Here is a 22,783-nt window from a genome sequence, read left to right as displayed (position 1 = left end):
TTTAGCCATGTCTGCCAACAGTACGGATAAAAACAATACTTTTTATTAAAGTTATTATTTGGCATTTGGGTATATTAAGATATTTTAAGTCAATCAACATGTATACTTTGATCATATTATCATGTTATGTAGTTGTTATACACATTACCTAATTGTAATTTGGGAAGACTTTTCCACTCCGTCAGCTTACATGTCAACACCGTCAGACAAAATATCGGACAGAGTTGACGTCTGACGGAGTTCACAAAACAACATGTTTTTTCAACTTAATCATGTCTAATATATGGTAATATAATATAATGTAATATAATATAATAAATGGTATAAATTTTAATTTTCCTCAGTTGCCAGCTGCCACTAAACTAAACCAAAATACCAACTTTTATTTAAAAATTCTTGATTAAAATAATGCCTACTTTGAAGACAGTGTTGACACATAAAAGCTGTAACCACAGGGATTTCAACTTGTTTGCTGAATATTTAAAAAAAAAAAAAAAACTTACCAGACCATGTGTTGGACTGCTGCATCCATCAACAGAAAGAAGTCAAAGGAGGTCCTCAGGGTTAAAGCTGACCAAAATATGCCTGATTTATTTTGATTTTGAAAAATATCTGACGGAGTTGACATGAATTGATGACAGATTTTGAAAGGCTGTTGTTAATGTGTAAAATAATGCAATATTCACTTGAAGTATTTTGTGATATTTTATTAAGCCATCCAATTAACCTCATATTCAGATTTGGGCATTTTAAAACACTTTTTTTTAGGTTTGATACTGTGACCTCTACGGGGGACAAGTTCATTTGCATGGGCTTTCATAGTACAGTGCCGGTATTTTGTAAAATTACCATGAAATAATATAAATATATACAAAACTAAGGGTCTAAACATACACAAGTCTTTCAAATCCAACTTTTAAAGCATTTTTAAATAAAATAATTTATTGGTTTTTAAGGCAAATTGCAACATTTTAATGGGGGACATGTTTTGTACCTTATTTCAAGAATCAGTGAGCTATATCCATATGCTATGTTCTTTGTTTATTTATTTTAGTATAATATTTCTTAATTGTGAAGAAGACTGGATGATTTGAGTCTTTTAACCATGATATATCATATTTATCCCTTACAGAAAAACCACATGAGTTTCACATGTGCAAAAACACATGTGATCCCATGTGACAACGTGGACATGTGATTTTGCACATGTGAAATATGTGGAACACATGTGCTTTGCACATGTTAAAGGTAATTTGCACATGGGAAACGTGTGGTTTTGGAACATTTTCATGTGAAACCCATGTATATTCCCATGTGAAACCCATGGGATTGCATGTGAAACCCATGTGATTACATGTGAAACCCATGGGATTGCATGTGAAACCCATGTGATTACATGTGAAACCCATGGGATGTGAAACCCATGTGATTACATGTGAAACCCATGTGATTACATGTGAAACCCATGGGATTGCATGTGAAACCCATGTGATTACATGTGAAACCCATGTGATTACATGTGAAACCCATGGGATTGCATGTGAAACCCATGTGATTGCATGTGAAACCCATGTGATTGCATGTGAAACCCATGTGATTACATGTGAAACCCATGGGATTGCATGTGAAACCCATGTGATTACATGTGAAACCCATGTGATTGCATGTGAAACCCATGTGTTTGCATGTGAAACCCATGTGATTGCATGTGAAACCCATGTGATTACATGTGAAACCCATGGGATTGCATGTGAAACCCATGTGATTGCATGTGAAACCCATGTGATTGCATGTGAAACCCATGTGATTACATGTGAAACCCATGTGATTGCATGTGAAACCCATGTGATTGCATGTGAAACCCATGTGATTGCATGTGAAACCCATGTGATTGCATGTGAAACCCATGTGATTACATGTGAAACCCATGGGATTGCATGTGAAATGTAAAATTCCCATGTGAAATCCATGAGCTTACATGTGAAACGTAAAATTCCCATGTGAAACATTTAATCACATGTGAAACCCATGAGATATCATGTGAAATGTAAAATATCTCATGTGAAACCCATGGAATGACATTTGAAACCCATCAACAATCCATGTTAAAGCTACACACCATGTAAACCTGTAACTTCATGTGAAATCCATGTAAAAATCATTAAGCAATATACCACAGAAAACGGTAGGCCTACCAGGTTCTTGTGTAGGCTCTATAGCCTAATGTTTCCCAACATTAAAACAAATAATTCAAATTTTTTTATTTTTTTTTACTTTTTATTTCATTTCAAAATATGCAATACAAATTGAATGTTTAAAACAAACAAAGCAAAACCAAATTAAAATTATACATAAAAAGCCGCAAAAAACGCAGGTATACGCGCATGTGTGTGTGTGTGTGTGTGGTGTGCGTTTGTGAAAGTGTGTTGTCTCAGTCCTTTGTGTCTCCTGCAGCAGGCATCCTGTTTTGGGATAGAAAAAGATCAAAGATTAGGGCAGTGCAAACCATAGACTGTAAAAAAAAATATGGACGTAGTGTCCGTGACGTCACCCCGTAGGTTTCTGAAAAGCATTTTTGAAGCCTAAAGTGGATGGGGCTTAATAATTAATTATTATTCATTTGTAATGTTATTATGTCATTAAACGTTTTACGTAAATATGCTATGGAAATACATCTTGCTTAAACAACTGTATAAGACGAGTGGTGCGTCTCATTTATAAAAAAAACTATTGACAGTTTGTGAATAGATCACAATGTAGACTGAGGAATAAACTGAGTCATCAGTCCTCGCGCATGTCGGTTTCGCAAATGTGAACAGACCACATGGGGATCACACTTGGATGTTGGATCGTCTGAATATTACCTTTCTGCTCGTCTCCTCAGATCTTTTAACTTTTGTGCCATGCAGACCTTGATCTCAGTGCCTCCGATGCCTGGGTGCCTCTTTTTGACATGGTCTGTAAGAAATGAGATTGATTACATTAAAATTTGAAAACAAGTTTGACATGAAGTGACATAACTGTCAGATTCAAACTGTGCTTTCCGCGCTATGGCTGGCGCTGACGGACGCGCTCAGCGCTTGTCATATATAATAACTATTGATAAAAGATATTCAGACATGCTTACCAATTATTAGCTGCACCTTTTGTAGGTCAAGGCTCTTTTTTCACCAACAACCCCTTTTTTTCCGTTCATGCTGCCATCTCTTCGAAAGAGAAGATGGAGTCCATAAGAGTTCTGGTTAACTTTTTGTAACCCTTACATCTTTGAGCATGATCCAAAGCAACTGGGTTCATTAAGTCAGTCACAGACTTGTTCTGCAAAGCAAAAAATAAAATAAAAAATAGAACATTTTCGTCAGGACAGAAACCGTGATCTTTTCAACGTTATTGCGTATTAGGTGAGGTTTTCACTTTGGAGCTGTGAGTGTAAATTTTAGCATACAAGTATTTATTGTTCATGCTCGAGTCTTGTTACTCTTTTACCTTCATAGTTATTCCAGAGTTTAGGGGTAAAATGCGAGAAATCTCCTTTAGTGGACTTAGATATGCTGGGCACTACTCACTGATCTATATAAATGACTTGATTGCTCATGACGTCATGTAAATTGAAGTCACCATATTCTATTGAATTAATAGGAAATCATCTGACTTTAATGAGTAAACATGACCTAACGAGTCAGTGTTTTTTATATTTGAATACTATACATTCTTACCATGTAAACATCCCAAACATTTCTGATTATTATCAATGTTGAAAACAGTTGTGCTGATTAATGTGTTTGTGTAAACCATTGTAACAGTTTAAACCATTTTTTCCCCTCCAGGATTCATTGTTAAATAGACCACAAACATATGAAGGGTAGTTTACACTAATGTTCAAACATTTGGGGTCAATGATAGATTTAAAAATGAATAGAAAAAAAAAGAAGAAATTCATATTTTTACTCAGCAAGGATGCATTAAATTGACCAAAAGAGAGAGTACGGATTTCTGTTTATTTTAACCTTTCTATTCATCAAATAATCCTGAAAAACACAAAAATATGAAGCAGCACAACTGTTTTCAACACTGATAATAATCATAAATGTTTTTTGGGCATCAAATCGTCATATTAGAATAATTTATGAAGGATGATGTGAAGCTGTGATGCTGAAAATTCAGCTTTGATCACAGGAAGTAATTGCATTTTACAATATATTCACATAGAAAACAGTTTTTATTTATTTATATTATTTCACAATATTATTGTTTTTAATGTTTTTTGGTGAACATAAGAGAAAGAGACATAAACATTTGTACCAAGACAATTAGTGTATGTTTGACATTAGTGTATGTTTGGCGTTTTACTTACTAATCATATGGTTCATCAATAGTGCTTTAGAGATGAAGATCAGCTCCACTCCGCTATGTTGCAGGGCATCAGCACTGAAGGATCTAAGAACACAACAAGCCATTTGTCACTGAGCCAACAATGCAATGCCAGGTTTATTGAAAGGAAAGAAGCTACAGCAGAGGTGAAATGCAGAAAAGAGAAAGAATTTAAAGAATATACAGAATATAATTTCTTAACTAGGATAACAGAATTTGTTTTTGGGTTTACTTATTCATTTAATTTTGCGCATACGGTGTAACTTCGTTTGGATGTCAAAACCTTCTTAAAATAAACTTTTTTTTTTTTTTTAATTGAGAAATAAAATGAGGTTATTTAATGAGCTTCCTCGGCTCACCTGTGTAACGTTAAGTTACTTTTCCGGCAGCAGCTTTCTTCAGAAATGTTGTAGTCGTGGAGGCGCTTTCTCTCTGTTATGGGTTATTTTGTTACTACTGAAATCACAGAACATTTTTTAATCAAAATGTGTTTAACGTTACCATTGAGCTAACGTTAGTTTCAGCCTATTTTCTTGCTCCTGAAAGTAACATCACCGATACGTTATGTTTACGTTTGTGTTAAAGGGTAACTAAACCCCTGGTCAGAGCCTGACTCCACCCACTGGCAATATTTGAAAAATGCTGGAAAAGTGGGCAGAGCCCAGCGGAGATAGAGGGGACGAACTGAGACCGCAGTGAGGGATTGATTGACAGCTGCTGTCAAACTCGCTAAAATGGAGACCGACTGGAGTGACGCAAGTAGCTTTGCAACAGAGCGGTCATTTGAAGTATTTTCTTCCCCACCTTAATCTGATTTTTCTGCCTTTTAAGAGGGCCAAATCTGAGGTGTGTGGTCATATTTTGGCTTTTACAAAAGTCCTGGGGGAAACTTAATCGATGATGGTCACCCTGTCTGCAGAACATGCACAAAAAAGTCGCTGCAATACACTTCAAAATGTTGTTTTGAGTTGAAATATTTTATCTCACTCGAAATAAACGTGAAGCTTCCACGAAGAAAAGTTCGCATTAATGTTTTAAATCTTACCTGTTTATAAATCCATTTTGTGCAGCGTACAAAACAATCGTCCAGACAAGATGATCACAACAATATTATCAAACTCTGTAAACAATAAATTAACTCTGATTTTATTTTCAATACAATCAAAAACGGAGACGCAAGACGGCAAATTGTATTTGAATGAAACGAGAGAGCGCGTCCGTTGTGATGCATGGATTTGCACTGTGTTTATAATGCGTTGCTATTGACGACGGTCAGAAGGAAATGGCAGAGAATAGAATCTTGCCTTAAAAAGTGCATAGAGCTGCTTGTTTTATTTGTTGTTTGTTGATTTTCAAATATAAAACTATCCTGATCGTTTTCAATACTCGTAATTCCAACTCCTGACTCGCTACAGTAGTTTTGACGGAACCAGATGTTTTTATACCAGGGGCTGCCCATAGACAGTAAAAGAAATGGACAGAGCGATCTCATTGGAACTCAGTTGAGACAGTTGAAGCCCACTTTTAGCGATTTTTGAGAACTTCCGTTCCTGACGCGCAGACTCAGACCGACTCAAACTAAGCTTGATGACGTGAGCAACCTGTCTGACAGACGTTAATCTTCTAGTAGCTGTGCGTGAAAACTGCCAATGTTAATCTTGCAGAGACGGGGAACTTGAGCAAAGAGTTATTTGGCGTGAGTGAGCAGGAGTAAGTATTCCGTTGCTTTTATGGACTCATTATCTATGGGCTTCTCCCTTGACGGGACGTCCCCCTGATTGCCTGCGAGCTTCTCCTCCTGTCTGTACGGTAATTTCTGTACAGCGCGACAGAGAGTCGAGTGGTTATGACGCAATCGTTAGCCTATTTTTACTAAATCTGTTTCTACGGGGCCATAATGTAACATAGAAGGTAATGGAGCCCTTTATACATTGTCGTGTTTCTTTAGAAATAAATAATGGACAAATGGAGTCTTTAAACGCCTCAGATGTAAAGTTATTCGCTGTCAAAGTGACGCCAAAATGACTGGGAGTCAATGGAAATGCTAACGCAAGTGAAGTTCTGCTACAACATGGCGGCACCCGGCCGGCTTCAACTTCCGGTCGATGGATTACCCCCTTGGGGCTGCCAAGGGCGTGGTGAGCTCGCACCAAGGGCGTGACAGAGTTACGTCAGAGAGTATCCTACGTCAGAGAGTACCCCTACTGCAGGAGCTTTCCGTTTAACCTGAAGAGGGCAGCACTCATACGTTTTTACACCATATATTTGAAAATTAAAACACTTTATACCCAAATGTCAAAAAATGTACTCGAATCAAAGAACAGCATTTATGAAGCTCCATTCTTACAGATCATTAACTAAAAAAAGTTGTTTCAGTGTTTAGTTACCCTTTAAATAAATTAGCTCACTTCCAAGTAAAACCTTTACAAAACCTCTCATCTACACATAAGAGGTGATTAAAAGCCCAAACTTTAATAAATAAAAGTTCAACCGAGTTAACGATACGTTAGCCTAGCTAACGTTACCTCTTCTGAAAACGGTTGAGATCCTAACGGACTTTTTCCGAAGACACTACACCATGTCTATAAAGTAAATTTTTAACAGAATTGTGTCAATTACAAGTAAGAGAAATGTCAAAAACAGTTGTGAGTATTATTCGTGTGATTTTAGAGACTAATCTCACCTGGAAAAAGCCGTGAAAAGTTGAAACAACATCGAGAGAGGGAGTTTTGTTGCTTACCAGTAGCAGTGGTCCCGCGCCGTTTCCATGGCAACTCTGCGCGCCGGACGCTTGAGACTCGAAAGTTCACGCTCACGGCATTGATTAAACCACGTCAAAATCATGCAGCACTTAAAATGAAAAGTTTAATATACACTTTATTTTATTTGAAAACGTGCTTGCAATATTTTGTATACCATCACTTTGCTTTTGATTTTATTTTTAATATAAATAGCCTATAGATGTTATTCGATCTGCGTCATCAATGTTTGCGGCGGCCATATTGTTGACATAGAAATCACGGCAACTGTCAGTCTGTCAATTGACAAACGAGGCAGCGTCGGTATTATCCATGGTATTATCACTGTATTTTTTTTTTAAACAGCGTGATGGTGTGTTGTGTAATACACGTCTGTTCTAACAACAGCAATAAGAACCCCGGGGTTAGTTTTTATGATTTCGATAAGTTATCGACTGTCAGAAAGCGTGAAGGGAAGGAGACAGAGTTGAGCCAGCGCAGGAGAGGCTAGCTAGGATAAATAGGCTAAACTTTCAGCCAACTCACCACAGAAAAGTCTGTTCCCATCCTTTTACCACAGGTTTCACACATAATCTGTGTGGAATGCGTGTGCGGTGCGTATACGGGACAGAAGCAGGACGCGCTACAGTGCTTTAGTGCTATATGCTGCGTTTGCAGTGCGTAGCTAACTGATCCGCGGCTGTAACGTTACCACAAACACCCCGGTACTCACTATTTTTATTTTAACACATACTCGCTATTTCAACAACGTAAGCCAATTATTCCATGCATTACTTCTATATATTAAGTTGCTCAAGCAATTGGTCAAATATGTAACCATGTACTTATATTAAAATCGCAAACATTTTAAATGAAAACTTAAAATTGACAAAAACAACCGACTCTCATACCTTTTCTTTTGCATTTACATTTTAATACAACAAATCTTGCATGTCACAAAGAACTTGTTTTTCCACCTCCACGAATGAGACGAGTGTCATTCATTATGTTGCCTTGTGTTGAGGTGCATTGTAGTTTGTATACGGATACTGTATGAACGAGATCGTTATAAATATCCGGATAAGTTACGGCTGGCAAAGTGGCAATAAGGACGGATCTTTACTTAAGCTTGATTGGTGTGGACCCACATCAAATAATAGCATTATCTTCTCTTGATACCGACGAGATGAAGCCAGGCTACTGCTCCCCTCAACTCAAATCTGCGCGCGGTTAGGGGCAGCAGGACAGATGTCATGTCAACAATATGGCCGCGGTTAGCTACTTCCGGTGTTTGCGAATAAGGTCTATATATATAAAGCCAGTCTTTATAGTGCTTTCAGATTATCTTTCAATGCAAGGTACACACACACACACACACACACACATATATATATAGGCTATATATATATATATATATATATATATATATATATATATATATATATATATATATATATATATATATATAAAGATGTCCTGAAAGTGCTTTGTAAATAGAATATGAAAGCAGTAGCCTATTGATTATATCAAATATAATATTATACTGTTGATTATGTAAAATATATTTATAATATAGCTTTAGCAATGGTAAACAGTGTTGAAAAAAGTATTGCAAAAACTCACTTGATTAAAAACTATACGCTTCATTATCATTAAAATATTTTCATGAATATATTTTCACATTAGTAGGCAAATGTGGGCCTACACATGCATTATAAGCTTTATGTTCTATGCATTTTGTGTGAATAAGGCTATTGAAGCAAAAAATGTACAATATTTGTGACGTGGTAACATAATTCACATGTTAAAACCTATTACAACGTGCAAATATATTTCACATGAGCTCCACATCATTACCTATAACATGTTTTCCACATGTGCCATGTGTTCCATTAAGTTCACATGTGGTGACATGTTGTTCACATGTGGCCGAACATTACTTGCATGTGGTGACATGTTGTTCACATGTGGTGAAACATTGTTCACATGTGATGACATGTTGTTCATATGTGGTCACATGTGGTCACATGTGGGCACATGTGGAAAACATGTGATAACATGTGAAATTCATGTGTTTTTTCTGTAAGGGATGTTTATGGAAACTTTGAAATTAGCTCTTTACATTTTTATGTTCTCAGACAAACGGAGAGTAAGTTTCATCAGCATGCCTGTCACTACATGACAACTTCTTAGAATATCCCCTGAAGATTTTGTGTTTATTTTATACTTTAATGTTTACATAGCACACTCAATAATAAGGGCACACATCTAGAGGACATCAGGTGCCAAACATAAGGTTTTCTTCTCCCTGTGGCCCAAAGTAACCACATCAGGTAGACATCAACACCACATTTCATACCCCCAGAGACCTCTTTGTACAAACACACAGACATATACTAAATATTTAATGTGATTAATAATGGAAACACAAGGGACTGTGTGCAAGTAGATTCTGATGTAACCCTCAAGATTGACATGATTTGATTATGAGGGTTCAGATAAACACTGTAAGTACATATCCTATTTTAATGCACATAATAAAATAAATAAGACACATAATTCTTTTTTCTTTTACACAGCAGGTGGGACAACACTTTGCTTCTACTTCTACTACTACTAATTATAATAGTTGGATATTAATTAGAGATTCTTTTTTATATGAAAGTAAAGAAGTAGCACAAAATTATATTATTTTACATTGTCTTTTAACTGTATGAACAATATGAATCTAAAAAATATACAAAATATTCGGCCAAGCAACAAAACTAGCACTGCAACAATTTTACGTAATATTAATACAGTACTTTAGTCCTCTGAAGTTATTTTCACTAGATGGTAAATTAATGTGCGTTCACGCCATGTTGAAATTACTAAGTGCAAATAGCAATAGATTCTCTTTACACTATGTTAAAACAGCAGCATTTTCTTAGCGATATGCCACACTAAGTGAAAATAGCGATATATGCAATGTAATAATAGCAGTAGGCCTATTTCCTTTGCTATAAGTGTAAATAGTATTGGAGGATATTTATACTTATAAATAGTGACAGATGCTATTTACGACTCAGTGTTGTTGTACATTAAACTGTATGCAATAATAACACAGAGTGTAAATGATTACTATCTATTCAATTTATTAAATGGACGCCTACGGTCTTTGTTAGACACGTGGGTTTGTTGTGTGTGACGTCACCGCAGGCGGCATTTTTGAGGTATCGCTACTGACTGTGAGCATTGAAGAGATTACAAGAGTAGAGATAACAAGTAAATAACTCGCAAAACTGGAGAAGCACAAGAAAACCGTGGAAATGCCGTACCACAATAAACTCGATAAATATGGCAGGTACCGTTATTTGGAGAAATTGTCATCCATTCAGAACATAGATCCATATATGAGCTGACTGCAGTAAATTGGAGTGATGATCCCGCATTGCTTTCTCATCCTCATACTGGGACATTGTCAACTATCTTGTTTATGGTATAAGCGCATATACCAGTGAACAATTTAAAAACTATAAATCTCTTAAAACCCACGGACATTTTACCAACGGCCGAGTACAGGATTTATTTACATTCCCACCGAAGGACACAGTAGTAACAGCAAAGATAGGTTTGCTGTATTGATGATGATGATAATGTCATGTTAAGGATGGTTTAGTTTTAAAAAATAATGAAAAACACAATTCTCCAACAACAGAATACCCCTGCATCGATACCTTACAAATGGCGGCTACGCCCCATAATGCACTTCGTGTATCACGAGTGTGACGTCACCTGACAAAGACCGGACAATAAAGCCCTCCCTACACCTAACCCTAACTGATAAAAACGTTATTATTAAACACACGTTAGACACTTTATTTCCATACATTTTCAAATATTTTCTTCGTTTTTATTGAAAATAAATGCCTTTCCAATCTGATATGTGATGGGAAAAGGGAGTAGAGCGAGTTCGGCAAAAGGCGGATTCGAACTCGGGTCGATTTGCATCGAAACCTTCAGCCAAGTGCCTTACACCAACATTATCGCTACTGTCGACAATTCATCATCTTCCGTAATTTTGTCTGGCCAGACGTCAGTGGGCGGAGTTAGTGTAAATAGCCTCTGCAAACAAATGGTAAAGGACTGCATTTATATAGCGCTTTCACAGACCCAATGGCCACCAAAGCGCTTTACATTTGCCTCACATTCACCCATTCACACACCGACGGGCGACGGCAGCCATGCAAGGCGCCATCCAGCTCGTCGGGAGCAGCCGGGGTTAGGTGTCTTGCTCATGGACACCTCGACACTTGGTCAGGTGGAACCGGGGATTGAACCACCAACCTTCCGGTTTGTAGACAACCCACATGAACCACTGAGCCACTGCCGCCCAGTCTAGGCGCAACCCACATGAACCACTGAGCCACTGAGCCACTGCCGCCCAAACAAGGCGGGATATTTGCACTTTTACACGCTCGTTCTTACGTACTAGAGCATGTACGCACATGCACACTCTTTAAAAACTGTGCTTTTAATCTACTGACAAACTTAAAGACGTAAATGAAATTTGTAAATGAAAGCTTGCAAATTTTGCTCATGATAAGTATTTAATGTAATAAATTAAAACTTTATTCACATTTAATACAAACAAGAAACTAAAGCTTCTAACCACAGGTCGAGAGCTGTCGTTAACCACACAACTTTGCGATGCTGTTTGCGAATGTTCGTTAGAATTATGGTTTCGGGAAACACCGACTCGTTGAACTATGCTGATAATAACAAGGGAACTTGCGACCATGGTTGGCTAACATGCTTTGGGAAACACACCCCTGATCTGCCATTCACCACTCTAAACTTAGACTACTTCGCATGGACAATATCTAATCGCTGAATCCCATGATTGACCAAGTATCCCAGAGAGCTGTGTAACGAATAATGATTTAAACACTCCATTAAAACTCTTTAAACTCCATTAATACACAAATTGAAGGAGATATTAAATATATTAATTTCATTAACTGACCATCTGTCCACACAATTAGCTTTCCCCAACTGTGAGATCAGAGAAATCTTTTGCCTAACTGTGTTTTTAAAAAGAGTTAGTACATAATCTTATAGCTTCAAGAATTAAAGACATATTTCCACACAAACACACAAGGAAACATAAACCACTGGGATTTGCTGTACTTGATGCTGTTAGTCAGGCACTTATTGGTGAAATACACACCAAGTGTTACTGTTGTTGTTGTTTTTCACAGTCATTTTGACACACAAACCAGCCACTGGGATTCCATACGGAGTTCATGACAGATGCCTTACATTGATATTTAAAGTGTGATGCTCTCTGATCATTCTCTGTACCTTCAACAACATAGGTGACACAAGCCTGGAGATTTGCAGTTTTTTTAAAGAGGCTTTTGATTAGTTTGGAGGATGGTTTGAGGCCGGTCTATTGTGTATGTGTTTGAGTGTTGCTTATTTTACTTATATTTTATTTTACTTTGTTTTGTGACTGAGATGTATTTATGAGAGCTGCTAATGCTTTCTTTTGTTGTGAAGCACTTTGTGATCTTCATCTGAGAAAAGTGCTATACAAATACATTTTACTTACTTAACTTACAGTTACAAAGACTTTATAGATCGCATTATTATTCAGTGTTTTATAACAGCATTTTTTGTCTTTTTTATGCTCCTGAACATGTCTAATTTTAATGATTCTAAATCTAACATCACTCAGACTATATCACTGGTGGATCGAGATTTGAAAACATTTTTGTCTGTGTCCTCAAGTGTTATTTTCCTGTATGTCAATGGAGTCATGATCTTCACCTTGAGGAAAAAGACTGTTTTTCAGGAGACATCTCGCTACATTTTGTTTGGTCACATGCTTTGGGTGGATACACTCAATCTTCTAATGAGTGTAGTGTTGTTTGTGTGTGCTGTTTGTAGGCTTTTTGTTATGAAAATTGCCTGCCTCATCCTTCTCGTTGCTGCAACAGCTCTCTATCAGGTCTCTACATTAAATCTGGCATTGATGTCACTGGAGAGATATGTGGCCATCTGTATCCCTCTCAGACATGCAGAAATCACCACCTACGGAAGAACTAACATGGCCATTGGTGTTATTTGGATGTTAAGCTGGATGCAATCCCTGTCTGAGATTTTTATATTTTATTCCAATGATACAAACATTGCAATGAATTTGTTCTGCTCAAGAACTACTCTCTTCAGACTGCAGATATATAAGAAACTTGATATAGCTTTTACATGTATATTTTTTGTCTTAGTGACTTTTGTTATTATCTTTACTTATGCCTCTATAGCTGTTGTGGCCAAAACAGCCTCCTGTGATAAAATGTCTGCCAAAAAAGCCAACAAGACTGTTCTGTTGCATCTAATACAGCTGGGTCTCTGTGCTGCATCCATCTTAGTTGGAGTTATCCAAGAAGTCATTTATATTTATACTGACTATATAACTTCATTGAATGTGATGTATTTTTGCTTTGTAATGTTTATGATTTTTCCAAGATGTCTAAGCCCTCTAATATATGGCATGAGAGACCAGGCCTTTAGATTTTTATTTAAATACTACTTTACATTTGGTCTCAAAAGGAAAAACAGCTGTAATACAGAGATACATTTAGCAGGAGGTGGCTGAAACGTCATGGTAAAAACCTATTGAAATATTATCTACAAGGATTTAATAGATAATGTTATTTCATTATTAAGATACAAAAGGAAATTTCTCTTAAATTGCAAAATATGAACTTGTCTTTATACAATGAGATTTTGGAGATGAACCTCACAAAAATAGCTGACCTTTGGCAAAACATGCAACCATGTATTTAACCATTTATTTCCACTCTTTCCAGCCATATGACATAAACATGTAAGACTTGAGAAATTAGGAAATGCCGGACAGTCTGGTTGAGGAACGACCACACCCTGAGAAGACAAAGGACCTTTCTGGAAATGAACATTTGAACTCACCATTTGAGACGAAAGTCTCACCTCAGAATACATCTCTTCCCCTCTTCCCCCACTCTCTCTCTCTCTCTCTCTCTCTCTCTCTCTCTCTCTCTCTCTCTCTCTCATGCTGAGATCACCTGAAATTCATCTAAAATGTGAACAATTATCATACAGTTTTATACATGTTTGGTATCGGTTGAAATGTCTCAGTGCGACTGGTACAAATGTCTCATTTCCAAAAAAGTCAAACAAAAGGTAATAAAGATAAATTGCACACAAAGGAGGATGGGTCTTCCAGGCAAATGGCCTCCTGTTCTCAAAGGTGTAAACTCAATGTAAATTCCCATTGTTAGCAAATGTTTCCATGTAAATCAACTTCTGCCTCCAGTAAGTTTGGGACGGTGATTAATGTAAATTCCCACTGTGTTTACATTTGACATAAACTCATGTTTACATTTGAAAAGAGTTTCTGCCTTGGTCTGTCTATATAAAGAAATGCAACGAGAGGCTCGGGGTGATTTGTCCCTCAGATTAGCCCATAATGTTAAAGGACCTCATGGCTTCAGCATTATGTATTTTTCTAAATGTCGGGTTTAACCTACATCTTTTACTCATTTGATGTTATTGTATTGATTATGAAATTGGCATGATGCATTTACCTGACATAATAAATTGTAAACATTAGATTTTATTCTAATGGACTCGACATTATTTTCAGTAAAGAGACAAAAATAATTCAAAACAGAAGTCAAACATTCGCTTACATTAAATAATGCACAGATATCATTAAAACCTTTTCATTTATGGAGTCAGATGAAATAACGAGAAAATACATGAGAAAATGTTTTTCATTTAATCAAATTACTTTGCCACGCAGTAACACGCAGAGACCTTCCCCACTGATCGGATGCCTCCATTGGATTGATTGAGCCTGGCTTACAAACATAATTACAGTTCATTTTCTTTAGTCATGAACTGTTTATGGAACATGTGTGACATTAAAATGTACTTGAAAATGAAAGTGTAAATTAGTACTGACTGCTCAATCAAGCATTTCTTTGTTGCTAACATGATTATGTAGATTGTGTAGATACATATAACATATGTCTCTCTTTTGATCATAAAAATTAATGTAAACTGTTACATGTATGCTTGTATGTTTGTTTACATTCAAAAATACATTCAAAGCCATGTCAAAGCGCTCTCTGCGCAAAACTAAGTGGTAATCATCAGCTTGTGAGTCACTTGATTTTTTGAGTCAGTACTGCGGCTCCCTATACACAGAGTGTGTGATCGCAAATTGGAAAGTGAAAGTAAAATGTGAGCATGTATTCAAAAGCGAATTCAAATACCCTACATAGGCACATTGATAACAGCTCTCTGATGCCCGCAAATTACATCAATATAATTACCCAACTTTATAATTGGAAGAGAACGCAAAAGCAAATATATTTTTTTCCTCCCATCTCATATCTTTTCCATCACCATGTCCTTTTAGGGGCTCCGTAGAATGCTCAATTTCATTTCCGAACATATTCGGCTTCAGGCACATCCCTCTACATTACTATAGTGAAGAAAAGACAATCAAAATTTCGGTGTGAGTTTTGCTTAAACGTGAAAAATACTTAACATGACACGGTTTTGGTTCTTTGTATTTGGAGACATAGGGCCCTATTTTAGCGATCTGAAATGCAAGTATCAAGCGCGAAGCGCAAGTAACTTTGTGGGCGGGTCTTGGGTGCTGTTGGTATTTTACCGGCGGGATAAATGACTCTTGCGCCCGACGCACGTTTAAAAGGGATTGGTCTGAAATAGCTTCATTATTCATAGGTGTGGTTTGGGCGTAACGTGAAATAAACCAATCAGAGCGTCATCCAACATACCCTTTAAGCGCAGGTGCGCATGTTGCATGGCGGATTGCAATTATAACGGCGGATTTACCAGGCGCGTGCCAGGAGCGGTTCACAGCCGAGGAGACCGACGTTCTTGTCAGGGCAGTGAAAGACAGAGAAGTGACGTTGTATGGGAATGGGAGTTTTTTTTTTTGACGGACAAACTAATTTGTCAGATGTCCTTATATACAAATGTGTCTTGCCACTATTGGGCAAACAGGTCTGATCCGTCATTACTACAATTAGCCTGAAAAAATTGGGTAAATGTGTAAGCTAGATTTAGGCCTACATTTTTTTACATCTTCATGGACACCACAATGATTTCCCTCATGAGTTAATATTTTTCCTTGTTATAATGCATGATTTGCAAAAATAAAAACTGCTGCATCTGTGTTGATGAGAGAATCAAAGTATATGCGCGTTGTGCACCCGCTACATTATGGCCAAGCATGCGCAGCGCGTCACTGACTTTAGACAAACGTGTCAGCGTCGCACATAATCCCCAGCAACTGTGAGGGCGCCGGCGCAATACAGCTAGTCCACTTTCAAAATAAAATTCCCGATCTCACAGTCACAAACAATGCTCTATGCCAGGGGTGTCCAAACTTGGTCCTGGAGGGCCACTAGCTCCAACCCCAATTAAACGCACCTGAAACAGCTAATCAAGGTCTTGATTAGCTGTTGAAGGTCATTAGGCATGCTAAAAACTTACAAGCAGGTGTGTTGAGGCAAGTTGGAACTAAACTCTGCAGGACAGTGGTAGCCTGGCATGCCAGACCTACATCAGAATGTTAGGTCTGGGAACTCACCATTGACAGGGCTCAATACGAGGGGCGGGATAAACGGTTGTCTTTCAAATTCCCTCTGCACGCAATAGGATAGCTCCACAACCAACCAGAGCAATGAAGAAGATGACATAGTCAGAGCGATTAAAAGTGAGTCTAGTGCCGTTCTTTGTTCATGTTTCAAAGAAAAGCTTAACGTTAAATAATCCAGAGTCGCGGCCAAAGCCGAATCGAAAGACAGCTGTTCGCCAGCAGCAGCAGCCATTCTTTGTTTTCAAGTAGCAGTGAACCATCGCATCTCTGTCGTCATTATGTTAAACCCGCCCGCCGACTCTATACACGATATGATTGGCCTGACTAGAGTTTGGTTTTTCCAGCTCGAAAGTCAAAGGAGAGTTGCTAGACTACACTGGCTGCAAAATAATTTTTATAGCCGCTAGGGGGAGTCTAGATTTCTAGGCTAGGACAGTGGCCATCCAGGACCGAGTTTGGACACCCCTGCTCTACATAGACAAAATAAATACATAGACGCCCTATTGGCCGCTGGAGCGTACGTCAACGGCGCCCCCATATTGCAGCGTGAAAGTTTCTCATACCTCTCATACCGGGAATTGAGAAAATTCCTGTTTTGTGTGCTGCTTGGGGCTGTACAAATCGCCACACAATTGAAAACAGGTCTCGATGAATTACCTTTCACAAGCAAGACTGAACATTTGTTTCTAGTTGTATTTGGTCATGATATAATTAGTAATAGTGACGTTCAGGTCCATGAAAGGGAACAGGAACCAGGGTTGACGGCTTAGCCGGCGGCCAGGGCAAAACAGAAAGTCCATCGGGCGGCCAGGGCTAGGCAGACGACTCATCGGGCGGCCAGGGTGGAGACGGCAGTCCATCGGCCGGCCAGGGTGGAGACTTATCTTCGGGTGCCCAGGGCGAAGCAGGCTGTGCAGACAGCCAGGGCAGAAACGTCAGTCCATTGGGTGGCCATGGTGGAGAAGACCAGGGCGACACAGACTGTGCAGGCGACCAGGGCAGAGCAGATCCTTCGGGCGGCCATGACGACAACTTGGGCGACCATGGTGGGAACAAGCTTTCAGGTGGCCATGGTGGAGACAACCAAGACGACGCAGGCTGTGTAGGTGACCAGGGCAGAGCAGGACCTTCGGGCGACCATGGCGGAGACCACCAGGGTGGAGCAGACCCCGGCTCGGGAACAGGAACAGAGACCGGCTCGGGCTTAGGAACAGACACTGGCTCGGGCTCAGGAACAGACACCGGCTCAGGCACAGGAACAGACACCGGCTCAGGTTCAGGCGTGGCGGCGGCCATCTCCGCTGAGGGCTCAGGTTTAGGCGTGGCGGCCATCTTGTCCGGAGACACTGGCTCGATGGAAGGGACGTGAACAGTCTCTGGATCGGCAGACGTGACGTGAACAGTCTCTGGATCGGCAGACGTGACGTGAACGGTCTCTGGATCGGCAGACGTGACGTAAACGGTCTCTGGATCGGCAGACGTGACGTGAACGGTCTCTGGATCGGCAGAAATGACGTGAACGGTCTCTGGATCGGCAGAAGTGACGTGAACAGTCTCAGGATCGGCTGACACCATGTGCTTCTTCCATGCATGCAGCATGGCCAATGCATAGAAGGAAAGAACTGTTCTCTTGGCCATGGCAGGACTGATGGTGGGAACGGTAGGTTCCAGGGTAGTTCTCCTCCTCCTCCGCCGTTTACATGGTCGCGGAGGTGCTGCCGCATCTTTGGCCACCACCGGAACCAAGACCCCCGAAGTCGAGTCCTCCCGGACCCCCGAACTTGAGACCCCTGACGTCAGGTCCTCCCGGACCACTGGAATTGAGACCACTGGCGTCGGTTTCTCTTGGACCACCGGGCTTGGCTGGGCAGACGGGACATGAAGCGCAGGCCCGGCAGGGTTGACGTGAAGCGCAGGCTCTGCAGGGCTGAGGTGTAGCACAGGCTCAGCAGGGCTGACGTGAGGCGCAGGCTCGGCAGGGCTGAAGGGGACCAGCGGTGAAGGCTCTGTGCTGGACGGGACCAGCGGCGAAGGCACTGTGCTGGACGGGACCAGCGGCAAAGGTTCTGTGCTGGACGAGACCAGGTGCACAGGTACCTGGCTGAAGGGCGATTGGCCTGTGGAATGACGTTGGAGTTCCTGATGACCATGTCCCCCTCTACGACACATGACAAGCCATGTGCTCACAATGAACAGAACTAGAACACAAGCACATGACAAACCAGACACTGTGACAGAAATGTAGTTTAATAGTTTTTCAGTCAACAATGTAGTTGTTTAAAGCTCAAATCTGTGGTTTATTTATAAAGACAGCACCTATTTAAAAATTTGATTGACGTTTTCGGAGTTGTGAGATTCAGGCGATCACCGGGCGCTCGACGCTCATGTACCCCACCTGGAACAACCCACCACCTAAGCTCCGCCCACAAAAAACGTCACCATGTTTACTAACTGAAAAGGGGTCTATTGGATGAAGGCAACATGTGGGGTCCGACTTGAAGGCGCAAGTCGGACCCCACATGTAGCCGCCTGCTCTATTCGCCGGGAAAATAACCTGGAGAAAGTTACCGATATTATAGTAATGGACAAAGTATGTGAGTGGCAACAATTTTTATTTGCTTTGTTGAAAAGCATAGTGGCTAAATATAAAAAACTGGGTTATCCATCCCCACAGATCGTCTGAAAACACGAAATCTCCCCTCAGCCCACCGTCTATAGTGCTTCTGATGTTTGCCGCTGGCTCTGATGTCTCTAGTCTAGTGGTTAAACATGATATATAATTCGTCTTGTGTATATCTAACGAGTGATCTTTGGTCTCATTAATTTATAATTTGTTCCCTGGCCAATCATTTTGGGTGAGGGCAAAAGTGAAGTTTCAAAACTTTATATTTAGGCTATTTTAACGTTGTATCCTGATGTATGTTTGACTGAATCGTTTACTTTATTTCTTGTCTTGTATAGCTTCTTATACCTTTTAGGCTACTTATACTTTTATAATGGCTATTACTGATCAATAAAACTGAAATTTAACAAAAAGAGACAGGGTTGTGTGTCATTTTATTTTATATAGCCTAGGAATATTTTAAAATATATAAATTATTTTATATATACATTCTCTTCACTGTATGTAGGCCTACATAAAATAAAATTACACAAATCTCTTTTTTGTTAAATGTCAGTTTAATGATCAATATTAGCCTATAATGTTTCATATTTTTTTCATATTTATATTATTCTGCAATTGATATTACATTGTATTTGCTATAGGGTTAGGGTTAGGGTTAGGGTTATTGTTATTATAATATTATACCACTTGCGATTATCAATCTATTATAGTTATGCTGTTAAATTATTGTACTATTCAAAGTCGCTATTTAACTTATTATTTTTTATTGTCTATATTCTGTAATTGATATTTCTTATTCTATTGCTATTATAGTATTATAAACTATAAGCTATTATCATTATTTTTATGATTGTATTATTGTATTATTGTACTTATGATATTATATAATTATACTATTCATTACTATTTTATTTGCTGTATACTGATTATTTTATTGACTAAACTATTTACTATTACTTCTCACTTTATCTTATATTTACTATTTGCATTGCACTGTAGTTGTACCATACCATATGTATTACCATAAAGGATACATCAGTTATCTTTGTTATTGCTAAAATCAGGTCAATCACAGAAAATGCTTTTTCCACAATAACGTCTCAATAACGTAAACGTCTCGGGTTATGACTATAACCCTTGTTCCCTCGAGAAGGGAACGAGACACTGCGTCGTAAGATCGACACTTTGGGGACGCTCCCTAAGCGTGCGCCTCTGAAGTAAGAATGAAACTAATCCAATCCTGATTGGTGTTGCGTCGTGACTCGTGACGTAACGTGACGGCATAACCGGATGCATAAAAGTGACGCTAACACATACACATATCAGCTCCGCGATGAAGCAAGAGGCTCTCAGGCCTCGAGGGGCGTGGCAGGACGACGCAGTGTCTCGTTCCCTTCTCAGGGAACAAGGGTTATAGTCATAACCCGAGACGTTCCCTTTCGAGGGAACTCGAACTGCGTCGTAAGATCGACACTTTGGGGAACGAATGCCCACTAGGCCACGCACCGATGACAGGCCTGCCCCGGAGTGAAACTGATTCAGGCACTCAGCTAGGACGAGAGCACATGTGCGGCAGGCGTACTAGGGAGGTGCAGACTATAGAACCTAACAAAAGTGTGTGGGGTAGCCCAACCGGCTGCCTCACAGATCTCCTTGATGGGAACTCCCGAAAGGAGGGCCCTAGAGGACGCCATGCCTCTAGTAGAATGAGCCCTAATGGCCAAAGGTGAAGGCAAATTGTGCACCTTGTAGGCCTACTTATGGTTTGTATAGCCGGGAGCCCCTAATAGGTGATCCAAAACACACTACAGTAGGTCCGACCTCCTCCAAGAAGAGGACCTCTCAAGGTAATACTCGGAACTCTGACTGGCAGAGCAAGGAACCTCTCCTTTTCTGCCGACACATGAGGTGGAGGATGAAATACTTGCAGGACCATGGACCTAGCTATAATAAATTGCACTTAAGGCACATAGCTAGGTCTCGGATGCAGGATGGCCTTAACTCCGCCGGGGGCACACCCCAAGCAAGCTGGCGATAATGCCAGGGCTTGGAGATCTCCCAGTCTCTTTAAAGAAATAGCTAAGAGAAAGGCTATCTTGAACGTGAGGTCTTAGGCGAAGCCGACTGGAGGTATTCGAAGGGAGCCAGGGATAGCCCTTCGAGAACCACCGCCAGGTCCCAGGAAGGAACCCTGGACCTGACTGTCGGTCTCATCCTCCAATACCATGGAGAAAATAGTATGACCAGTTGGTGCCTCCCCAAAGGCCCAACATTTAGTGGTGCATGGAACGCCGCAATGGCAGCCACGTACACCCTACGTGTGGATGGGGAGAGATTCGCAGAGAAACGATCTTGAAGAAACTCCAGAACTGAAGCCATTGGGCAGTTAACTGGGCCTAACTCAAGTTCTCTACACCAAGTAGAAAAATATTCCACTTGAGGCCATATAATCTCCTAGTAGACGGAGCCCTAGAGATAAGTATGGTTTCGACCACTCCAGATGATAGACCAGCATCTAGGTACTGAGCCCCCTCAGAGGCCAGACCCACAATTTCCACAGCTCTGGATGAGGATGGAATATAGTGCCCTCCGCCTGAGACAACAGACCCCTCCTCAGAGGAATCTGCCATGGCGGAGCTATCAGGAGTGAAATTAAGTCTGAAAACCATACTCGGGCTGGCCAAAACAGGGCTATCAGAAGAAGACTGCTGCCCTCCTGACGGACCCTCTCCAGGACTCCCGGGAGCAGAGCGATCGGGGAAAAAACGTACAGGCGAAGCCTTGGCCAGGCCTGTACCATGGCATCCAACCCCAGCGGGGCTGGATGAGTGAGGGAGAACCAAAGTGGACAGTGGGACGGACGTCCCTCGAGACGCAAACAGATCCACTTCCACTGGTCCAAACCTCTGCCATATGAACTCCACCACCTCTGGATGGAGTCTCCATTCCCCGGGCCTCAGCCCCTGCCTCGACAGGATGTCTGCTCCCTGATTCAGAACCCCCGGGACATATATTGCTCTTATAGATAATATTTTCCCTTGGGACCATAAAATGATCTGATGCGCCAATCTGGATAGAGGGCGCGATCTGAGTGTCCTTTGTCGGTTTTTATAAGCTACCACTGAGACATGGTAACCTTTGATGTCTGTGAGGAAGCTCCTCAGAGCCCTGAACACAGCCAACATCTCTAGGCAATTTATATGCCAAGAATGATGATGGTCCTGCCACAGACCCCTGGCAAAGCGGCCGTCCCGAGACCGCGCCCCAGCCAGCGAGGGAGGCGTCTGTCGAAACAGTTTCCCGGCGACATAACGCCCCTAACACTGGCCCTTGGGACAAGAACCAAGGTTTCTTCCATATTAATAGGGAACGAAGGCATCTGCGCGT

The 22,783-nt window shown here is 40.3% G+C and overlaps 1 protein-coding gene and 1 long non-coding RNA gene across 2 annotated transcripts; one reads left to right on the top strand and one right to left on the bottom strand.

The window, feature by feature from the left end:
• Nucleotides 1-2,375: 2,375 nt before the first annotated feature.
• Nucleotides 2,376-7,163, bottom strand: LOC130096545 (uncharacterized). The gene is made up of 5 exons (XR_008808192.1): nucleotides 7,055-7,163; nucleotides 4,355-4,437; nucleotides 3,128-3,318; nucleotides 2,865-2,958; nucleotides 2,376-2,462 (listed from the first exon to the last, which is right to left on the bottom strand). It is a non-coding gene; the product is annotated as an uncharacterized LOC130096545 (long non-coding RNA).
• A 5,561-nt stretch (nucleotides 7,164-12,724) lies between these two features.
• LOC130096536 (odorant receptor 131-2-like) lies at nucleotides 12,725-13,749 on the top strand. Its single transcript, XM_056263079.1, has one exon. The coding sequence runs from the start codon at nucleotides 12,778-12,780 to the stop codon at nucleotides 13,747-13,749; it is 972 nt and encodes a 323-aa protein (XP_056119054.1). The 5' UTR covers nucleotides 12,725-12,777.
• Nucleotides 13,750-22,783: the final 9,034 nt, after the last annotated feature.

The sequence above is a fragment of the Rhinichthys klamathensis genome, unplaced genomic scaffold, assembly GCF_029890125.1.
Source record: "Rhinichthys klamathensis goyatoka isolate OS25496 unplaced genomic scaffold, OSU_Roscu_1.1 h1tg000197l_1, whole genome shotgun sequence".
Classification (NCBI taxonomy): domain Eukaryota; kingdom Metazoa; phylum Chordata; class Actinopteri; order Cypriniformes; family Leuciscidae; genus Rhinichthys; species Rhinichthys klamathensis.
The sequence above is the reverse complement of the archived record's forward strand: the minus strand, read 5'-3'. Positions and strand labels throughout refer to the sequence as shown.

What these genes read in the sequence shown, in the direction of transcription:
- LOC130096536 (XM_056263079.1), top strand. Translation starts at nt 12,778, where the DNA reads ATGCTCCTGAACATGTCTAATTTTAATGATTCTAAATCTAACATCACT.